Source organism: Schistocerca piceifrons, chromosome 8, assembly GCF_021461385.2.
Source record: "Schistocerca piceifrons isolate TAMUIC-IGC-003096 chromosome 8, iqSchPice1.1, whole genome shotgun sequence".
NCBI lineage: Eukaryota > Metazoa > Arthropoda > Insecta > Orthoptera > Acrididae > Schistocerca > Schistocerca piceifrons.
In genome coordinates this window covers 379,273,679-379,293,218 of record NC_060145.1, presented here as the reverse complement: position 1 = coordinate 379,293,218, position 19,540 = coordinate 379,273,679, and the positions used below count along the sequence as shown (strand labels likewise).

Here is a 19,540-nt window from a genome sequence, read left to right as displayed (position 1 = left end):
GCCAAATTTCAAGTTTCTATCCTTAGCGGTCTGAACTGGGAGATGGTGAGTGAGGTGGGTGAGTGAGTAAGTGAGTGGGTCTGTCTGTATGTCTTTCTGTCGTCAAATGGCTCTGAGCACTATGGGACTTAACGTCTGAGGTCATCAGTCCCCTAGAACTTAGAACTACTTAAACCTAACTAACGTAAGGACATCACACAAATCCATGCTCGAGGCAAGATGCGAACCTGCGGCCTTACCAGCAGCGCGGTTCCGGACTGAATCGCCTAGAACTGCTCGGGCACAGCGGCCGGCAGTTGGTCAGTCAGGACATTGCCTTTTATAGATAAAATATTCATGTCCTATTAACCAACTAGACTAAAAGCTCGCTGTTAATTGTGTACTGACAATACAATCACATTTCAGCGGTTGGTAGTGTTAGATTCCAAACACAAAAAGGTGCATTTGGTAATGGAGTGCTGTTAGTTTTCAGTTGCAAGTGTCAGTTATAAGAGCAGCTAGAAGCGTTCAGAAAAAGAAACGCTACTATACTCCTTTTCCCTGTAAATAAATTAATACAGCGGTCAAAATGTTGAATATTGCCGAAACATTGTGAAATAGTAACACGTTACGACATTGTTTTTAATGTAATTCTAGCGAAAACAGCCCCAGTTACTACCTGAGGGGGCAATATGCGCAGCCTGTGAGGACTGTCACCTGTAAACGTTGCAGTACCTGTGTTGTATACGATTGCGGCTGTATATACAAACAGGAGAAGATATTGTGTCAGCCATATCAGCAACAAGAAAAGAAAAATGGTGCAAACTTATGACAGAACTTGATATGAAACAAAATAGCAGAAAGACATAGCAACTGTTGAACGAGAACAATGACCCATCGACCGCTCCCACAGTTATTTCTGATTTAACGCCTAATCAGATAGCGCACCAATTATTGTTGAATGGAAAATAAAGAAAAGATATGTAAGCCAAAGACATCAAAGATTTTCGAAGAGAACGATTATATTGGCACACTTTTCTCTCTGGGAGAATTAGAAACCGCAATACACGCAATGAAGTATAACAAAGACGCTGGCTTAGATGACCTAAGAATGGAACAAGTAAAAATGTTTGGGCGAACGACTAAGAAGTGGATTCTAGACATGATGAACGTATGTGTCTCAAGACTGCAAATACCAGATTTGGAGAAAAACCAAAATTTTGGCTCTGTTGAAACCTGGAAAACAGCCCACAGACCGATATCACTTCTGTGTCATCTTTATAAAGTCCTAGAAAGAATGATACTTAATTGTATCTCAGCCCATATTGACCAAACACTGATAAGAGAACAGACGGGCTTTCGTCCAGGGAAGTCTTGTTGTGGACAGATCTTGAATTTGACACAATATATAGAAGAAGGTTACTGGTGTTGCGTTCGTCGATCTCACTGCCGCCTTCGTCACCATTAGCTATAAGAAATTATTAGGGAAGACCAGTTCAGAACTTGTAAGGGGTGTCCCAAGAGTATATGTCTAACATATGATGACAAGAAGATAGAAGAAGTGGACGGTGTTAAATTCTTGGGATTACAGCTTGATAATAAATTCAACTGGGAGGAGCACACCACAGAACTGCTGAAGCGTCTTAACAAATCTCTGTTTGCAATGCGAATTTTGTCAGACATAGGGGATATAAAAATGAAAAAGCTGGCATACTATGCTTACTTTCATTCCATAATGTCATATGGGATTATTTTCTGGGGTAATTCATCAAGCCAAGCTAAAGTTTTCCGGGCACAAAAACGTGCAGTAAGAATTATATGTGGTGTGAACTCAAGAACATCCTGCAGAAGCCTGTTTAGGGAACTAGGGATACTAACTACAGCTTCCCAATATATTTATTCCTTAATGAAATTTGTCATTAAAAATATATCACTTTTTCAAACCAACAGCTCAATTCATGGAATCAATACTAGAAATAAGAATAATCTTCACAAGGATTTAAAGTCACTTAGTCTTGTACAAAAAGGTGTGCATTATTCAGGAACACACATTTTCAATAACTTGCCAGCAGCCATAAAAAGCTTAACAACCAATGAAATTCAGTTTAAGAGAAGCCTAAAGGATTTATTGGTGGCCAACTCCTTCTATTCCATTGATGAATTTCTGAGGAAAACCAACTGATTTGTATATAAGTACAACATAACTTCTGCACAATTTCAGTGCAGTAATGTGTTCACTGAAAATTTCTGTGTGTGTGTGTGTGTGTGTGTGTGTGTGTGTGTGTGTGTGTGTGTGTGTGTGTGTGTGTGTGTGTGTGTGTGTGTGTAAGTATAATCTAACTTCTGCACCATTTCAGTGCAGTAATGTGTTCATTGTAAATAAGTATTACAGTAGTTGTATTACATGTTTCTTACCTTATAAATAAATATAAAACTTTTTTATTTTAAATTCAGTGCAATAGTATTTGTAAAATGACTCTTAGTGTTCATTAAAAAATGACGATCATTCCACTTGGGACCTGTGGAATGGTACATTAGCTTATTTGTTTTAGTTTAAATATTTGTCATGTATTGTTGTTTTTCTGACATGTTCCACATCCTGGAGGACCTCCTCACTACGGATCAATTGGAATGAAAGTAAATCTAATCTAATCTAATATGTTGTTACGAAAGACTATTATCTGACGCAATTTATGAGATGTCTGTTACAAAACAGACGCTTCTTTGTTACTCTACAAAACAAAAGAAGTCGATGGAGGATACAGAATAATGGCATTCCACAAGGAAGCGTGTTAGCCCCGTTGTTGTATTATATCTATACCAATGACCAAGCAATTGAACATGTCAAAAGATCTTTCGTCTGTGCAGATGATACAGCAGTTGAAACTTCCTGGCAGATTAAAACTGTGTGCCGGACCGAGACTCGGGACCTTTGCCTTTCGCACAATAAATAATATTTAAAAAATATTTAAGATTTTTCATTTGACTCACCCTCGTACATTTGTCTTAACAGGTTTTTTATTTACGCAGTTTATTCGTTATTATTATTATTGTTGTTAGTAGTAGTAGTAATAATAGTGGCATAGTGAGGTATCAGAATGTGTTGTTGTAGGGACTGACGATGCCCGAGACGAATAACGAGTGCGTGGGCGGCAGCGCTTGGGGGCGGCGCTCACTGGTGGTGGTGACGGGCGCGAGCCGCGGCATCGGGCGCGCCGTGGCGCTAGAGGCTGGCCGGCGCGTGGGCCAGGGCTCGCTCATGGTGCTGGTGGCCAGGAACGCGGACGGGCTGGGCGCCACGGCCGAGGCGGTGCGCCGCGCCAACGCCGCCGTCTCCGTCGTCTGCAAGCAGGCCGACCTGGAGCGCGACGTAGCACCCGACCTGCTCAGCGATGCCGTGAGCCAGGCCGGTAAGCGTGCATCACAAGTAAATACACACATGTCTTATCAGTTTGCCCCCATCGTATACCAAGAATCCCTTCCAAAACCAACTCATCATCTATGATGACTATGGCTACGACAGTGACGACCATAGTGATTGTGATCACAAGGACGACGGCAATGGCGATCATCATGATCTCGACGATCACGGTCGTGATCACGGCGACGACGATCACGGTCGTGATCACGGCGACGACGATCACGGTCGTGATCACGGCGACGACGATCACGGTCGTGATCACGGCGACGACGATCACGGTCGTGATCACGGCGACGACGATCACGGTCGTGATCACGGCGACGACGATCACGGTCGTGATCACGGCGACGACGATCACGGTCGTGATCACGGCGACGACGATCACGGTCGTGATCACGGCGACGACGATCACGGTCGTGAAGATGTACAGGGATTAGAGAAAAACACGGCAATACCACATGAAATGCATGCTTGAACATGAGTGCAGATGCCAGCCAACCATCAGGTTTACTATGGTAACTGACCACAAAAAGTACCAGTGCAATGTGCTCATTATGTGCAGTTGTCACTCGGGGTAAGAACAGTGTTCTGTGTAGTTGTGAATGCATTGTGAAGGAACTAAGTGCATTCGAACTTGGGCAAATTGTTGGTGCCTGTACGGTGGGTGATTGCATAACCAAGGGAGCTGAACTGTTTGGAGTTTAAAGAGGCGCTATGTTAAAGATTTGCAATGCATAGAAAGAAAGCGGAGAATCGTCATCCGTTTGGTCACAACGTGGACGAAAGTGTTTATTGAGTGATCAAGACAGATGGTCATTAAAGAGGATTGTGACGAGAAATAAGACAACAGCTGCAATAGTCACTGTAGAATTAAATGCTGCACTTGCAAACACTGTCAGCACCAAAACACAAAGGGAGCTCCATAAGTAGGAAATCACAGGTTGAGCTGGAATTTCAGCACTGATCATCAGTGACGTAAATGCCCATAACAGGGGAACGTGGTGCCAAAGCCATAAAACCTGGGCTATGGAGCAATGGAAGAGTGTCATCTGCTTGGACGAGTCTTGCTTCACACTGTTTCCAACTTCTGATCCAATTTACGTTCCAAGAGTAAAACGCACGGGGGATCTGGTGGTGATTGGAGCAGCCATATCACGGTATTCCATGTGCCCCATGACTTCTCGGCAAGGTCACATTACTAGGAACGATTATGTGACCGGCCCGTAGTACGACGTTCGTTACATAATTCGCTGTCTTCCAGGACGACAGGGCTCCTATTCACACACATTGCATCGTCCAGCACTGGTTTTGTGGGCACGAGGACAAATTGCCGTATCTCCTCTGTCACCACAGTCACCAGATCTCATATTACTGAGGTTTTGTGGTATGCTTTGTAGAGAAGGGTGCTTGATCACTATCCACATCCATCATCGTTGGCTGAACTTTCCATTATTTTGCAGGAAGCGTGATATGATTCCCTTGAAACAACACAGGGCTTCTATTTATTCATTCTAACAACTGGAAGCTCTCTTGAATGCCAACGGCGTTCCAGCACCGTATTAGGCATCGTATGTATTGTGTTTTTGTGTGCCTATGTCTTTACCCACGCCCTGTATGTTCCCACGATAGTTTATCAAAGAGCTAGTGGTAATTTGTACCAAGTCATCGCTATGTATCACTGTTCGCAGAATGCTTATAATTGCAGCATGCACCCATAGTTTTTGGTGTGTTCAGGTTCCGTCGTTAACCTCTGCTCAGTATTGTCGCATCGAATTAGTTCAGCCTTGCAGGTAGGCAACCTTGCGAACAGATATGCAGAGCATGCTGCCGTCACACTTTTCCTCACAGTTCGTATCAATGAACTGCACGCTCGTGTTGGCGTTTGTCGCATTGCAGAGCACATGTAATGTAAATCAATAGCTTTGAAACATGCTCTATCCATCGATGAGTATGCCTTGTAGTTTTTGTGCTGTCATCTTCTGAAACCCCGGAGGTGCTTCTTTGTGCTACCCTTACAGGGTAGGAAAACGAAACGGTGGTAAATATTCTTTTTTCGTATTTCCACTTCTGATTGCGACACTAATTACAGAAAACATGCATTAATGTCTCACTCAAAAGAAAAAGAAAGGGTTAAGGTGCCAATAAAACTGGCTGCCGCACAGAATTCTAAGTCTTGCCAGCTGCACGATTTGACAGTGCCGTAGGGTGCGCAAATTTCCAGAGAAGTTTTTACCTTCGCTCGAGAAAAAGCAGTGCTGTTTGTGCTCGTGCTCTATTGGTAAATGTCTCACACTGTAGATGCGAAGTGACAAGTTTGTCCACTTCTTCCTTTAATTTTTTAAACCTCATTTCTTGCTTGCTAGAAATACGTGTGATTGAGACTCAAAGATAATTTGAGTCACTGATCACCCATCAGTAACAGCAAAACCTTTTAGAAATATTTCCGGAAAAGAGCTTATGGTTGCGTCAGGACTAGAACAAATGTTAGAAAGTTTTCTCGTCATGCAGTGTCCACTGATCAGAGCATACCTCTGTCTCGTATCAACAGTTGTGTGTGGGAGACATGGATACAGAAGTCGATGTCACAAATAAGCACCGGTACCGAAACTTACTGTATGCACCGGTGCTTATACCATTAGTAAAAGACAGATAAACTCTGAAAACTTGAAGATCCTTGCACTTTTATGGCCTGATTGATTCTCCCACGCATTCGTGCACATGTGACAGTCATTTGAAGAAGTGCATATAGTGATTTGTAGTATACGTTACATGCTGCATTTCCGTGGTGTCTGGGTACATGTGGCATTTTAATGAGGCAATAATGTTATCATTCTCGAAAGCACTTCAAAGGTCATGCATCTTATTTTAGAAGGTGACCGTTGACGACCATCCTGTGCACAAATATGCAGGGCACACGAGTTTCAACGAACAGAAAACGATGTGTTTACATTGGTTACTATAGGTAACTATGTATTATGTTAATTTAATTCTGCATCCAATGCAATTATGTCTTTCATAATTTTGCTGTCTTTTATTTTTTTATTATGGTGTTTTGTATGTTTTTAGATGCACTTGAAAGTGGACAGCGTGTGCAACTAGTTGTGCAAATAAAGTGATTCAAAACACAGTGTGATGGAATCATGTCGTTTCTAAAATTTATTGAGGCTGTGGGGTCCACCCACAAGAAAATAAGCGTTCACTTCTGTTATGAGTCCTGGCTCTTTCAGAGACGTGGTCTGTGTGCCGGTCAGGGCTTCGACCTAGGGAGTTCGTTTGGTTAGAGTATCGCCCGCGAAAGGCAAAGGTGCCAGATTCGAGTTAGGGTCCGACACACAGTTGTAATTTGTTGTGTATGCCAATAAAAACATAATTAATGATTGTCGACAAATAGTATTTCATCTAAAAGCAGTAATCGGTTTAGGATCGTGTACCATATGTAAATACCGAGTCCCCCCCCCCCCCCCCCCCCCATGAACCATGGACCTTGCCGTTGGTGGGGAGGCTTGCGTGCCTCAACGATACAGATGGCCGTACCGTAGGTGCAACCACAACGGAGGGGTATCTGTTGAGAGGCCAGACAAACGTGTGGTTCCTGAAGAGGGGCAGCAGCCTTGTCAGTAGTTGCAGGGGCAACAGTCTGGAAGATTGACTGATCTGTCCTTGTAACACTAACCAAAATGGCCTTGCTGTTCTGATACTGCGAACGGCTGAAAGCAAGGGGAAACTACAGCCGCAATTTTTCACGAGGGCATGCAGCTTTACTATATGATTAAATGATGGCATCCTATTGGGTAAAATATTCCGGAGGTAAAATAGTCCCCCATTCGGATCTCCGGGCGGGGACTACTCAAGAGGACGTCGTTATCAGGAGAAAGAAAACTGGCGTTCTACGGATCGGAGCGTGGAATGTCAGATCCCTTAATCGGGCAGGTAGGTCAGAAAATTTAAAAAGGGAAATGGATAGGTTTAAGTTATAGTGGGAATTAGTGAAGTTCGGTGGCAGGAGGAACAAGACTTCTGGTCAGGTGACTACAGGGTTATAAATACAAACTCAAATAGGGGTAATGCAGGAGTAGGTTTAATAATGAATAAAAAAAATAGGAGTGCTGGTAAGCTACTACAAACAGCATAGTGAACGCATTATTGTGGCCAAGATAGACACGAAGATCACGTCTACTACAGTAGTACAAGTTTATATGCTAACTGGCTCTGCAGATGAGGAAGAAATTGATGAAATGTAAGAGGAGATACTAAAAGGTATCAGATAGATTATATAATGGTAAGACAGATTTAGGAACCAGGTTTTAAATTGTAAGACATTTCCAGGGGCAGATGCGGACTCTGACCACAATCTATTGGTTATGAACTGTAGATTAAAACTGAAGAAACTGCAAAAAGGTGGGAATTTAAGGAGATGGGACCTGGATAAAAATTTAAGGAGATGGGACCTGGATAAACTGAAAGAACCAGAGGTTGTACAGAGTTTCAGGGAGAGCATAAGGGAACAATTGACAGGAATGGGGGAAAGAAATACAGTAGAAGAAGAATGGGTAGCTTTGAGGGATGAAATAGTGAAGGCAGCAGAGGATCAAATAGGTAAAAAGACGAGGGCTAGTAGAAACCGTTCGGTGACAGAAGAAATATTGAATTTAATTGATGAAAGGAGAAAATTTAAAATGCAGTAAATGAAACAGGCAAAAAGGAATACAAACGTCTCAAAAATGAGATCGACAGGAAGTGCAAAATGGCTAAGCAAGGATGGCTAGGGCACAAATGTAAGGATGTAGAGACTTGTCTCACTAGGGGTAAGATAGATACTGCCTACAGGAAAATTAAAGAGACCTTTGGAGAAAGGAGAACCACTTGCATGAATATCAAGAGCTTTGATGGAAACCCAGTTCTAAGCAAAGAAGGGAAAGCATAAAGGTAGGAGTATATAGAGGGTCTATGCAAGGGCGATGTACTTGAGGACAATATTATGGAAATGGAAGAGGATGTAGATGAAGATGAAATGGGAGATATGATACTACGTGAAGAGTTTGACAGAGCACTGAAAGACCTGAGTCGAAACAAGGCTCCCCAGAGTAGACAACATTCCGTTAGAACTACTGACGGCCTCGGGAGAGCCATTCCTGACAAAACTCTACCATCTGGTGAGCAAGTTGTGAGACAGGCGAAATACCCTCAGACTTCAAGAATAATATAATAATTCCAATCCCAAAGAAAGCAGGTATTGACAGATGTAAAAATTACCGAACTATCAATTTAATAAGTCACAGCTGCAAAATACTAACGCGAATTCCTTACAGACGAAGATCAGTTTGGATTCCGTAGAAATGTTGGAACACGTGAGGCAATACTGACCCTACGACTTACCTTAGAAGAAAGATTAAGGAAAGGCAAACGTACGTTTCTAGTATATGTAGCCTTAGAGAAAGCTTTTTGACAATGTTGATTGGAATACTCTCTTTCAAATTCTGAAGGTGGCAGGGGTAAAATACAGGGAGCAAAAGGCTATTTACAATTTGTACAGAAAGCAGATGGTAGTTATTACAGTAGAGGGCATGAAAGGGAAGCAGTGGTTGAGAAGGGAGTGAGACAGGGTTGTAGCCTCTCCCCGATACTATTCAATCTGTATATTGAGCAAACAGTAAAGGAGACAAAAGAAAAGTTCGGAGTAGGTATTAAAATCCATGAAGAAGAAATAAAAACTTTGAGGTTCGCCGATGACATTGCAAATCTGTCAGAGACAGCAAAGGACTTGGAAGAGCAGTTGAACCGAATGGACGGTTTCTTGATAGAAGGGTGTAAGATGAACATCAACAAAAGCAAAACGAGGATAATGGAATGTAGTCGAATTAAGTTGGGTGATGCTGAGGGTATTAGATTAGGAAATGAGACACTTAAAGTAGTAAAGGAGTTTTGCTATTTGGGGAACAAAATAACTGATGGTCTAAGTAGAGAGGCTATAAAATGTAGAATGGCAATGGCAAGGAAAGCGTTTCTGAAGAAGAAAATTTGTTAACATCGAGTATAGATTTAAATGTCAGGAAGTCGTTTCTGAAAGTATTTGTATGGAGTGTAGCCATGTATGGAAGTGAAACGTGGTCGATAACTAGTTTAGACAAGAAGAGAATAGAAGCTTTCGAAATGTGGTGCTACAGAAGAATGCTGAAGATTAGATGGGTAGATGACAAAGCTAATGAGGAGGTATTGAATAGAATTGGGGAGAAGAGGAGCTTGTGGCACAACTTGTCTAGAAGAGAAGGGATCTGTTGGTAGGACATGTTCTGAGACATCGAGGGATAACCAATTTAGTATTGGAGGGCAGCGTGGAGGGTCAAAATCGTGGAGGGAGACCAAAAGATGAATGCACTAAACAGATTCAAAAGGATGTAGGCTGCAGTAGGTACTGGGAGACGAAGCAGCTTGCACAGGATAGAGTAGCATGAAGAGCTGCATCAAACCAGTCTCAGGACTGAAGACCACAACAACAACACGCGGTCGCGTGCTATTGTTGCAAGTTAATGAGGGCTTGTTAAACGTCAGCATCTAAAGGACAGTTTAATTCCACTACATACCTTAGTAGCCTTCTGAAAGATATATCTTGTTACCTGTCATTAAAAAGTTAGTTAAAGGTTACTATGGCAGGCCAAGTACATTTTGTTAAATGCTGCACTACATTTCAGAGTGATACAGCTACATGACACTATTTTTCAGCATAGTCACGAAGTCTCGGTAAAAAACTATCGGAACGTTCTACCAGTCGTTCAGCTCGTCGCGGATACATTCGAGAATCGCTGGCTGAACGTCCTCGCTATTGGAAATTCTCATTTCTCTCCCGTTTTTCTTTCAGTTGGCCGAAAAGATGGAAACCGCATGGTGCAAGGTCTTAGCTGCGTAGCGGATGCTTCCAAACTTCTAATGGAAAACGTCGAAGCAGTGGTTGTATTGTGCGCCCCGTTAAGGTGTTGCATTGCCGGGCAGGAAAATAATGCCTTCGCTTAACTGACTGTGTCTCTTGTTCTTTATAACATTGCGCAGTATGAATCGCCATTAATGGCTGTGCTTTTTACCATAAACTTTGTGTATACGAATTTTCCAGTCGAAGAGAAAATGGCGACCATGACCTGCCCTGCTCCTGCCGTAACTTCGCATTTCTTCCGCGGAGACGATGTTTCCGATATCGCAGACTGTCTCCGTCGATGGATGAGGACTGCCTATTGAGTTGCGTCTCTTGTGAGAAATTTCTGCGAATCAGTTTCGCAATTGTCTAGAATTATTGTCCGTGGTCGATTGCGATGGCCTTCGTTCCTGACGAACATCAGCCAAGTCTCTGCGGCCTTGGTTAACACTTAACTCACGAGGTGCATTTTCTCTATGTGTAGCACGAGATGGGGGTCTCTGTTTAAGCCGAGATTCAGGGCGCAAATCATCTGAAATTTTAAATTTAAGTTATATAACATTTGTTTTTACAATTACACTCCTGGAAATTGAAATAAGAACACCGTGAATTCATTGTCCCAGGAAGGGGAAACTTTATTGACACATTCCTGGGGTCAGATACATCACATGATCACACTGACAGAACCACAGGCACATAGGCACAGGCAACAGAGCATGCACAATGTCGGCACTAGTACAGTGTATATCCACCTTTCGCAGCAATGCAGGCTGCTATTCTCCCATGGAGACGATCGTAGAGATGCTGGATGTAGTTCTGTGGAACGGCTTGCCATGCCATTTCCACCTGGCGCCTCAGTTGGACCAGCGTTCGTGCTGGACGTGCAGATCGCGTGAGACGACGCTTCATCCAGTCCCAAACATGCTCAATGGGGGACAGATCCGGAGATCTTGCTGGCCAGGGTAGTTGACTTACACCTTCTAGAACACGTTGGGTGGCACGGGATACATGCGGACGTGCATTGTCCTGTTGGAACAGCAAGTTCCCTTGCCGGTCTAGGAATGGTAGAACGATGGGTTCGATGACGGTTTGGATGTACCGTGCACTATTCAGTGTCCCCTCGACGATCACCAGTGGTGTACGGCCAGTGTAGGAGATCGCTCCCCACACCATGATGCCGGGTGTTGGCCCTGTGTGCATCGGTCGTATGCAGTCCTGATTGTGGCGCTCACCTGCACGGCGCCAAACACGCATACGGCCATCATTGGCACCAAGGCAGAAGCGACTCTCATCGCTGAAGACGACACGTCTCCATTCGTCCCTCCATTCACGCCTGTCGCGACACCACTGGAGGCGGGCTGCACGATGTTGGGGCGTGAGCGGAAGACGGCCTAACGGTGTGCGGGACCGTAGCCCAGCTTCATGGAGACGGTTGCGAATGGTCCTCGCCGATACCCCAGGAGCAACAGTGTCCCTAATTTGCTGGGAAGTGGCGGTGCGGTCCCCTACGGCACTGCGTAGGATCCTACGGTCTTGGCGTGCATCCGTGCGTCGCTGCGGTCCGGTCCCAGGTCGACGGGCACGTGCACCTTCCGCCGACCACTGGCGACAACATCGATGTACTGTGGAGACCTCACGCCCCACGTGTTGAGCAATTCGGCGGTACGTCCACCCGGCCTCCCGCATGCCCACTATACGCCCTCGCTCAAAGTCCGTCAACTGCACATACGGTTCACGTCCACGCTGTCGCGGCATGCTACCAGTGTTAAAGACTGCGATGGAGCTCCGTACGCCACGGCAAACTGGCTGACACTGACGGCGGCGGTGCACAAATGCTGCGCAGCTAGCGCCATTCGACGGCCAACACCGCGGTTCCTGGTGTGTCCGCTGTGCCGTGCGTGTGATCATTGCTTGTACAGCCCTCTCGCAGTGTCCGGAGCAAGTATGGTGGGTCTGACACACCGGTGTCAATGTGTTCTTTTTTCCATTTCCAGGAGTGTATAAGTGTTATTTAAATACTCCTTGTTCAACACGTTGCACTAAATGAAGTTTGCAATATGTTAATTTTTATGTCACAAGATAAATTTTTGGGCGTTTTTTAAGCAGTAATCGTAAATGACCTGTTAGAGAATTGAATTTGTCATTCTTCAAATTATAATACCTCTGTAGCAAGTAAATTTTTATATGAAACTGAATTTCGATAGTACAAAAAGAAAGTCTGCAGAACTGAAGTTCAGTGCCGTGATCTGCATTTTTAACATCACTCAGAACACATTTGGTTTTAACTAACACTTGAAGTATTTTGTTAGAGGAACAGGAAGATCGCCATCGCAACTGTCCTGAAGTTTCTCCTGTGAATGACCCTCCGTTAGCAAAACTGTGATCACTGGCTATTGTACAATCTTCATCTTTTTCGTCTATATTTTGAGCTATATCACTGACATCTCCTCTATCCACCAACCAACAATTTCATCAGACTTAGGATCTTTAAAATTGACGCATTCCTACAAACACACTTTGTTCTGTACTGTGGAAAACAGGTGCGTAGTTCACGTGGGAGTGTTAGTACCAAGTTTCAGCAACAAAAAAGTCAATAATACAACAAAACCTGGTAGGGTTGGCGATTTAAGGAAGTTATGGGGGGGGGGGGGGGGGTTAGAGATGCATTCCGCTAGAAACTGACCTTTGGGAGGGGGGGGGGGGGTGCGGACACACACACACACACACACACACACACACACACACACACACACACACACACACACACACACACACACAGAGGTTAAATTGTTGGCACCGTTTCACTACGACTGGATGCGATATTGCATTGGTCAGTACGCCGCTAGAATTTCATCGCTGCTAGAGAGCGTTTCGCTAGAGTCATAAAACTTCCGTAGACTATCATAAGTGCAGCAATCAGACGTCCTAGTAGCTTTGCTCGTTAAGGTCGTACCCAAACTGCCTGCACATCAGGTGTGCTGCATACCTATCGGGCTCTACCTCATAACGAGCGGTTTTGTTACGTATACGATCAGCGTCTTACTAGGTTCACGCAGAAAGCGAAAGGCGGTGCACTGTCTAGAAATTGAGTGAGGACAAACAAAGAGCCGCCTAACCTACGGAACATTTTTGTTCTACATAGTTATCCTCCTGTCCGTTTCTTACAAACAAACATGAGGTTACTTTCCATTCGGAAAGTGGGTGCACTCAGCGACTTTTACGTGGCTTATAAATTATAGAGTGCAGCAATCAGACTTCCTTTTTTAGATTTTGTTACGCAGATCTAGATTTCGGCTATCGGCTAGCCATTTTCAATGCAATATTTTCTATTCTCGGTGCATGTGAGTCCCTATTGTTGGGGCGTCTTTCACATTTCTTTGAATACATGCATCAAGAATAGAAAATAGTGCATTGAGAATTGCTAACCACTTGCCGAAATCTGGATTTGCGTAACAAAATCTAAAAAAGGACGACTGGTTGCTGCACTCTATAATTTATAAAAACAAACAGTACTTGTAGCGAAATTGAAACTCTCAATGTTTAATTCAGGTGTCATTCGAAAATTTATTTGTAACGTGAAACAGAGGGATATTATAAAAATAGAGAAAAAATACAGAATTATCATATAGCGCTAGAAAATGCAATTTGCTACAATTTGGTAAAAAATAAAAAGCGGAAAAGAAAAATCTATCAAACATCGCTTCAGTAGTTCGTCGAATTTAATATAAAACATGTTACTCATAAAAAACTTTCACATTTATCAGTAGTAACAATAGTTAGCTAGTTACGTGTTCCATAGATCAATCTCACGGTAACCGTTATGATGATGTGGAACGTGTCGAGCGCATAAGAAATGTACATGTGGATGAAGGTCTTTTTTTAAAAAAACCTTAAAATTTTTATTACCTACCCCCTTCACTTAAATGGCACAAAATGCATATATAATGCCTAGAGATTTATTTATTCCTATTAAAGAATCACCAATTTAGTATTGGAGGGCAGCGTGGGGGGTAAAAATCGTAGAGGGAGACCAAGAGATGAATACACTAAGCAGATTCAGAAGGATGTAGGTTGCAGTAGGTACTAGGAGATGAAAAAGCTTGCACAGGATAGTGTAGCATCAAACCAGTCTCAGGACTGAAGACCACAACAACAACAAATTTAAAGAATTCATCTATGGTATAGATGCAGTTGTCTAGGAGATATGATTTCAATTTATTTTTAAAACTCTTACTGCTCTCTGTCATTTTATTTCATCTTGTAACTTATCGAAAAGCTTTACAGCTGCATATTTTACCACTTTCTGTGCCAATGATTGGTTAAGTAGAGGGTAGTGTATGTCTTACTTTCTTCTAATTATGGATTTCACTGTTTTTAAACTGATCCATATTGTTGAGAACAAATTTCATTACTGAGTAAATGTATTGAGAGTTTGTTGTAAGAATTCCTAACCTTTTAAAGAGATGCCTACAAGATGTATGACTATGAGCCCCACACATTATTCTAACCACTTTATTTTGAGCAGCGAATAGTTTTTGCCTAAGTGTTGAATTACCCCAAAATATTATTCCGTATGAGATCAGAGAGTGATAGTATGCAAATTATCTTAGCTTACTAATTTCTATAGCCTCAAAATGTGCAATTATTCGGATTGCAAAAGTTGCTGAACCTATTCACTTTAGGAGACCCAAAATATGAATTTTCCAGTTAAGGTTCTCATCTATAAGTGCACCCAAAAACTTAGTTCGCCCTACCCTGGCTACTGACTTCTGTTGATGATACATTTATTGAAGGAACTGTACCTCTTGCCATAGAAAATTGGATGTACTGTTTTTTTCGAAGTTCAGAGCAAGGCCATTTGCAGAAAACCAATCAATAACTATCCAAAGACATTATTTGTATCATTTTTTATTTGGGTTTCTTTTACTAGGTTAATAATTATGCTTGTATCATCAGCAAAAAAGTGTCAGTTTAGTATCTTGTTTCAGATAAGAAAGGAGGTCATTCACTTATATCAAGACAGATGGGGACCCATGATCGAACCCTGTGGAACACCTAATGTAATTTCACACCAGTTAGATGAAGTGGGAAACTTCCTTAAATGATTTAAACCACATAAAGAAACTTTTTGCTTCCTTCTCTGTAGGTATGACTTCAACAACTCGTATGGTGTTCCATTTATACCATAGAATTGTAATTTCTGTAACAGTGTCACGATTGAGACATTCAAACTCTTTCCATAAGTCACAGAAAATTGTTTACTGTTGGTTAAGATGGTCACATTCTCTTCAGTAGTAATACTATCAACCCCAGTGGTACTTGCCGTCGATCATGACGAAGAACGTTCTGTTGCGTACAAAATAACAATAATTATGGATATATATTTCTTATGTTTGTGCATATAACTGTTCTTGCATCAGAAGTAATTGCTTTAGTTACATAAGGGCAGAATTTTTATTACTTATGTAATGCAGTTTATGTGCTGTAAGGATATAAAACACAGTGGACTAAGACTGAATGATGGGCGTTCAAATATACGTGCAAAACACGCAATCAAACGAACAAAGGAAAACAAAGAACTTGACTCCCAGTTTTTCTCTTAAACTTCGTTACATTTATTTCTCTACCAATGCTACCAGTAATCTTACCATTTATTACACCATTTACGTACTGTACCAAAACTACGAACAGTAGTTTAGGTAGAGCGCAACTTTACCTTTCGCCCACAAGAATAGTACTGATCTGCATACTTAAACTGTGGAGTATGTTTCCTAGTTGTGACATTTCGCTCTGTATTATGCACCTGTTACCCGTACCGCTGTAGACCTGTATGTGCAGGAGACCCAGAACATGGGCTCTATTCTGATACTACTCCACCCCTGTTGCGCAATGGCCTTACACTGGGGAACATGACTGTGTAACTTCCATTCTGAAGTTCCTTATGTACTTCACGGCTGCGAGTAAAACTGACGCAGAATAATATACGGTACTGCATTCACGCTTTAAAGCAGGCAAAGAGGTAATATGTCGGCTGTGAATTATTTTAGATAGCTTGATATCAAACCATAACTGAAGCTGTTTTCACCTGAAGAGTGTTTTGGACAGGTTTTATTCGGTGGTGGCCTAACGCGAGTGATACGTCCTTGCCTTTCCCCAACCAAAGAACCGGTTTAGCCACACAGTTACAGGGGAAATTACAGTTTAACAAGGAATGCTGGCCACCGCATAGCGTTACGCTTCACTTCACGCTCACAAAACACACAGCGTCACGACTGTTGCCAGAAAATATTTATCGAACCAACTGGGTTCTGGACTGCTGTAATCCTAGTTGGGCAGCATCGTAGTGAAATCGGAGTTTCTACATTGGTTCTCCGGCAGCAATAGTCGCTGTACCGAAATAAAAGTCGTAACTCACTTTACTTCTCGGTGCGTGATTGGCATCGAGAATACGGAATCCGTAGTGGAAGTGGCATGAGGCACGCCTGACTTACGTGTACTCCAATCGTTCTACGAACTATATAGGTGTACGGTGAATGGAGGTAGTAAATGGAGGTGTATCGTGATAGGCTCACATTGACATTTTTTCGTTATCGAGAGTAAAATAACTCCAAGGAGTTAATAAATCATATTAACAAAATTCTCTGCAAATAAAAATGGAGCACTCTTTGGTTATGAAAACTAGTAACTTATTTCGTGATCACCGTCGTCATCGTCATCGTGTTCCAGCTCCAGTTTCCATGGTGTGGTGTACAAGCGCTCGCCATCTTCTTCTGTCTTAATACCTCTTCTGCTCCAGGACAACTTCCCATTTGTGTCCTCTCTTCTTCACATCTGGTCTTAGAATATCGATTTAGCGTTTTCTTGGTTTTCGTCGTGGTCTTCTTCCTAAGAGGGTCAGGTTGGAATACATTTCGGCAGGGCTTTCGTTGTTCATTCTCATTATGTGCCCACAGCACTGAAGCCTACATTTTCTGACTCTGGTAACAGAACCTCAATACCAGCTGATACGCTATTCACCTCTTTCCTGATTTTGTTCTTTCTAGTTGTCAGATTCATACTTCTAATGAGCTTCATTTCTGCTGTCTGAATTCTGCTGAGGTCTTTGTATAGCAGGGTACATGTTTCTAAACGACGTGTAAGGATTGGTACTTAATAGGTATGGTAAGAGGTCGCTTTTGCTTTTCATGGTATTTTATCGTCCCAGAGATGATTTCTGATTTGACTGTAAAAACTGTATACTTTGTGAGTTCTTCTGAGTACTTTCTGTTTAAAGGCGTTGTCTTTGGAAATCATAATTAATAGGTTCTTGAAATTGGAAACAAGTTCTATTTTGACTTCTAGAAATAGATTTGAGGTTGCTCCTTGCCTGTTGATGATCATCTCTGCTGTCTTCGTTTCACTTATTTTTAGTCCCAAATTTTTGAATGTGTTGTTCCAAATCGTTAAGTCTCTCCAGTGCTTCAGCTTCTCTTTCTACACTATTAGATCACCAAAAACCAGAGCATTTGGTTCGCTGTCTATTTTCGTGATTGATTTTATGATCTCCATTACTCTTACAAACAGGAGTGGTGATAGGGCACTTCCATGCTGGACACCTCTTTTTATTTCAAACCATTCTGATCGTCCGTTGCGTATGTGGACACAGCTGTAACACTTTTCGTATACCATCTTGACTGTATCAGTTAGGTACTTTTTGCACCTTTAGGTCCTCCAAATATTCCCATACCTTATTTCGAGGAACACTGTCATTCGCTTTTTCGATGTCCACAAGTACACTCACGAGATTTCTTGCATATTCCCAGTGCTTTATCAGCATTCTTACTGCAAAATTAAGATCCATAGTTCGTCGGCCTTTCCTGAATCCATGTTGTTATTCCTCAAGCAGTAGTTCTACTATCTTTGTAAGTCCCATTTCTATGATCTTTTCGAATAGGTTCAGGGTGTGTGACAGCATCAAGGTGATGCCTCTGTAATTTCCACATTTCCGTCGATTGCCGTTTTTGAACAGAGGGATGATAACTGCCTTACTCCGATCTTCTGGGATTTTGTTTTCTTCCCAAATCACTGATAACACGCTATGTAGCCAATTTAAGCCTAATATTCCAGCTGCCTTTATAAAGTCTGAGCAGAGATCATCAAAGCCTGTCGACTTTTCATTCGGCATGCTCTTTAATGCTGTTTCTACCTCACGCCATGTTAATGGGTGTCCGTTGGTTTGGACTTCATTACTCTTCAGTCGTTGATGGCTGTGTTGTCCCCATCTCCATTTAGCAGCATGTTGAAGTACTTCTCCATTTCATTCCCGATCCGTTCCTCTGTTAATATTACGTTACGTCATCTTTTTCCAGTGCAAGTATATTTACATATTCATTTCGTTTACTCGTTAGCACTTTTGTATAATGATTTCGTGATATGGGAATGTGATTTAGTGTTACGGGTTAGATGTATTTGTCGTATGGGTAGTTAATTTCGTGACTACTCCGATAGATAGAAAGGAGGCGATGAACAACCGGAACCATTCTGAAAATATCTTGCTACTGATCTACCCCTTTACCACAATGTTGTGTCCTCAAGCGAGGATGATGGGTACGAAACTCATCGAAACTCTGCGACAAGACCACGCCACCGCTCGGGCGATCACCTGACAAGAGTTCATCAACTCAAAGTATTTCCTGCAACAGCTTCATTAATACACTTGTCACTTACATGAGGTTGCGTACATATCACATAGCTTAGAGCCTGTAAAAAGGTGAAAATCAAATGAAGCAGATTTTATTATAGTCTAATTAAAGTTACTTGATAGTTGACTGTCACTTGACGCTAGTGTTACCACACCGGCTGTCTGCTCCCGCTTGGCTATAGATGACCGACGAACAGGGCGGGTCACTTCGCAAACGCTGTTAATGTGTTATGTGGAGTAGCAATGCTGGAAGTGGCTTCCGCTATGTATGTCGGAAACGGGAGCTGCTCTCTCGACAACTGTTTTAAGTAACCAATGACTCAACTGCGGCAGACGACGCGTTTTGTAGCTCCGATTTTAAACTCGTGTCCTACGCTGACCATAAGGTCGTGCTGTGCAATGTATCCCAGAAAACGGCGGTCGACAATTTGCAGCAGAACTAAAATCACGATCGCTTTGACTGTGGCAGTGAAAGTTATTCTCTACGAGAAAACTCAAGAAAGAAGAGGTTGTTTCAGCGTGAAAAGCAGACTGTACTTAGAGCAAATAAACTCAA

General features: G+C 42.5%; 1 protein-coding gene across 4 annotated transcripts in view; it reads left to right on the top strand.

Annotated features, from left to right (window-relative positions):
* Positions 1–19,540, top strand: part of LOC124711441 (sepiapterin reductase) — a 183,983-nt gene that overhangs the window by 56,500 nt on the left and 107,943 nt on the right. For all 4 annotated transcript variants that reach the window (XR_007005481.1, XR_007005482.1, XM_047241517.1 and 1 more), the window contains one exon: positions 3,092–3,389. Coding sequence is in view for 2 of the 4 variants with exons in the window: in XM_047241517.1 (XP_047097473.1) it covers positions 3,101–3,389 (289 nt within the window). In the remaining 2 variants the exon portion in view is untranslated. The remainder of the gene's footprint in view (positions 1–3,091; positions 3,390–19,540) is intronic.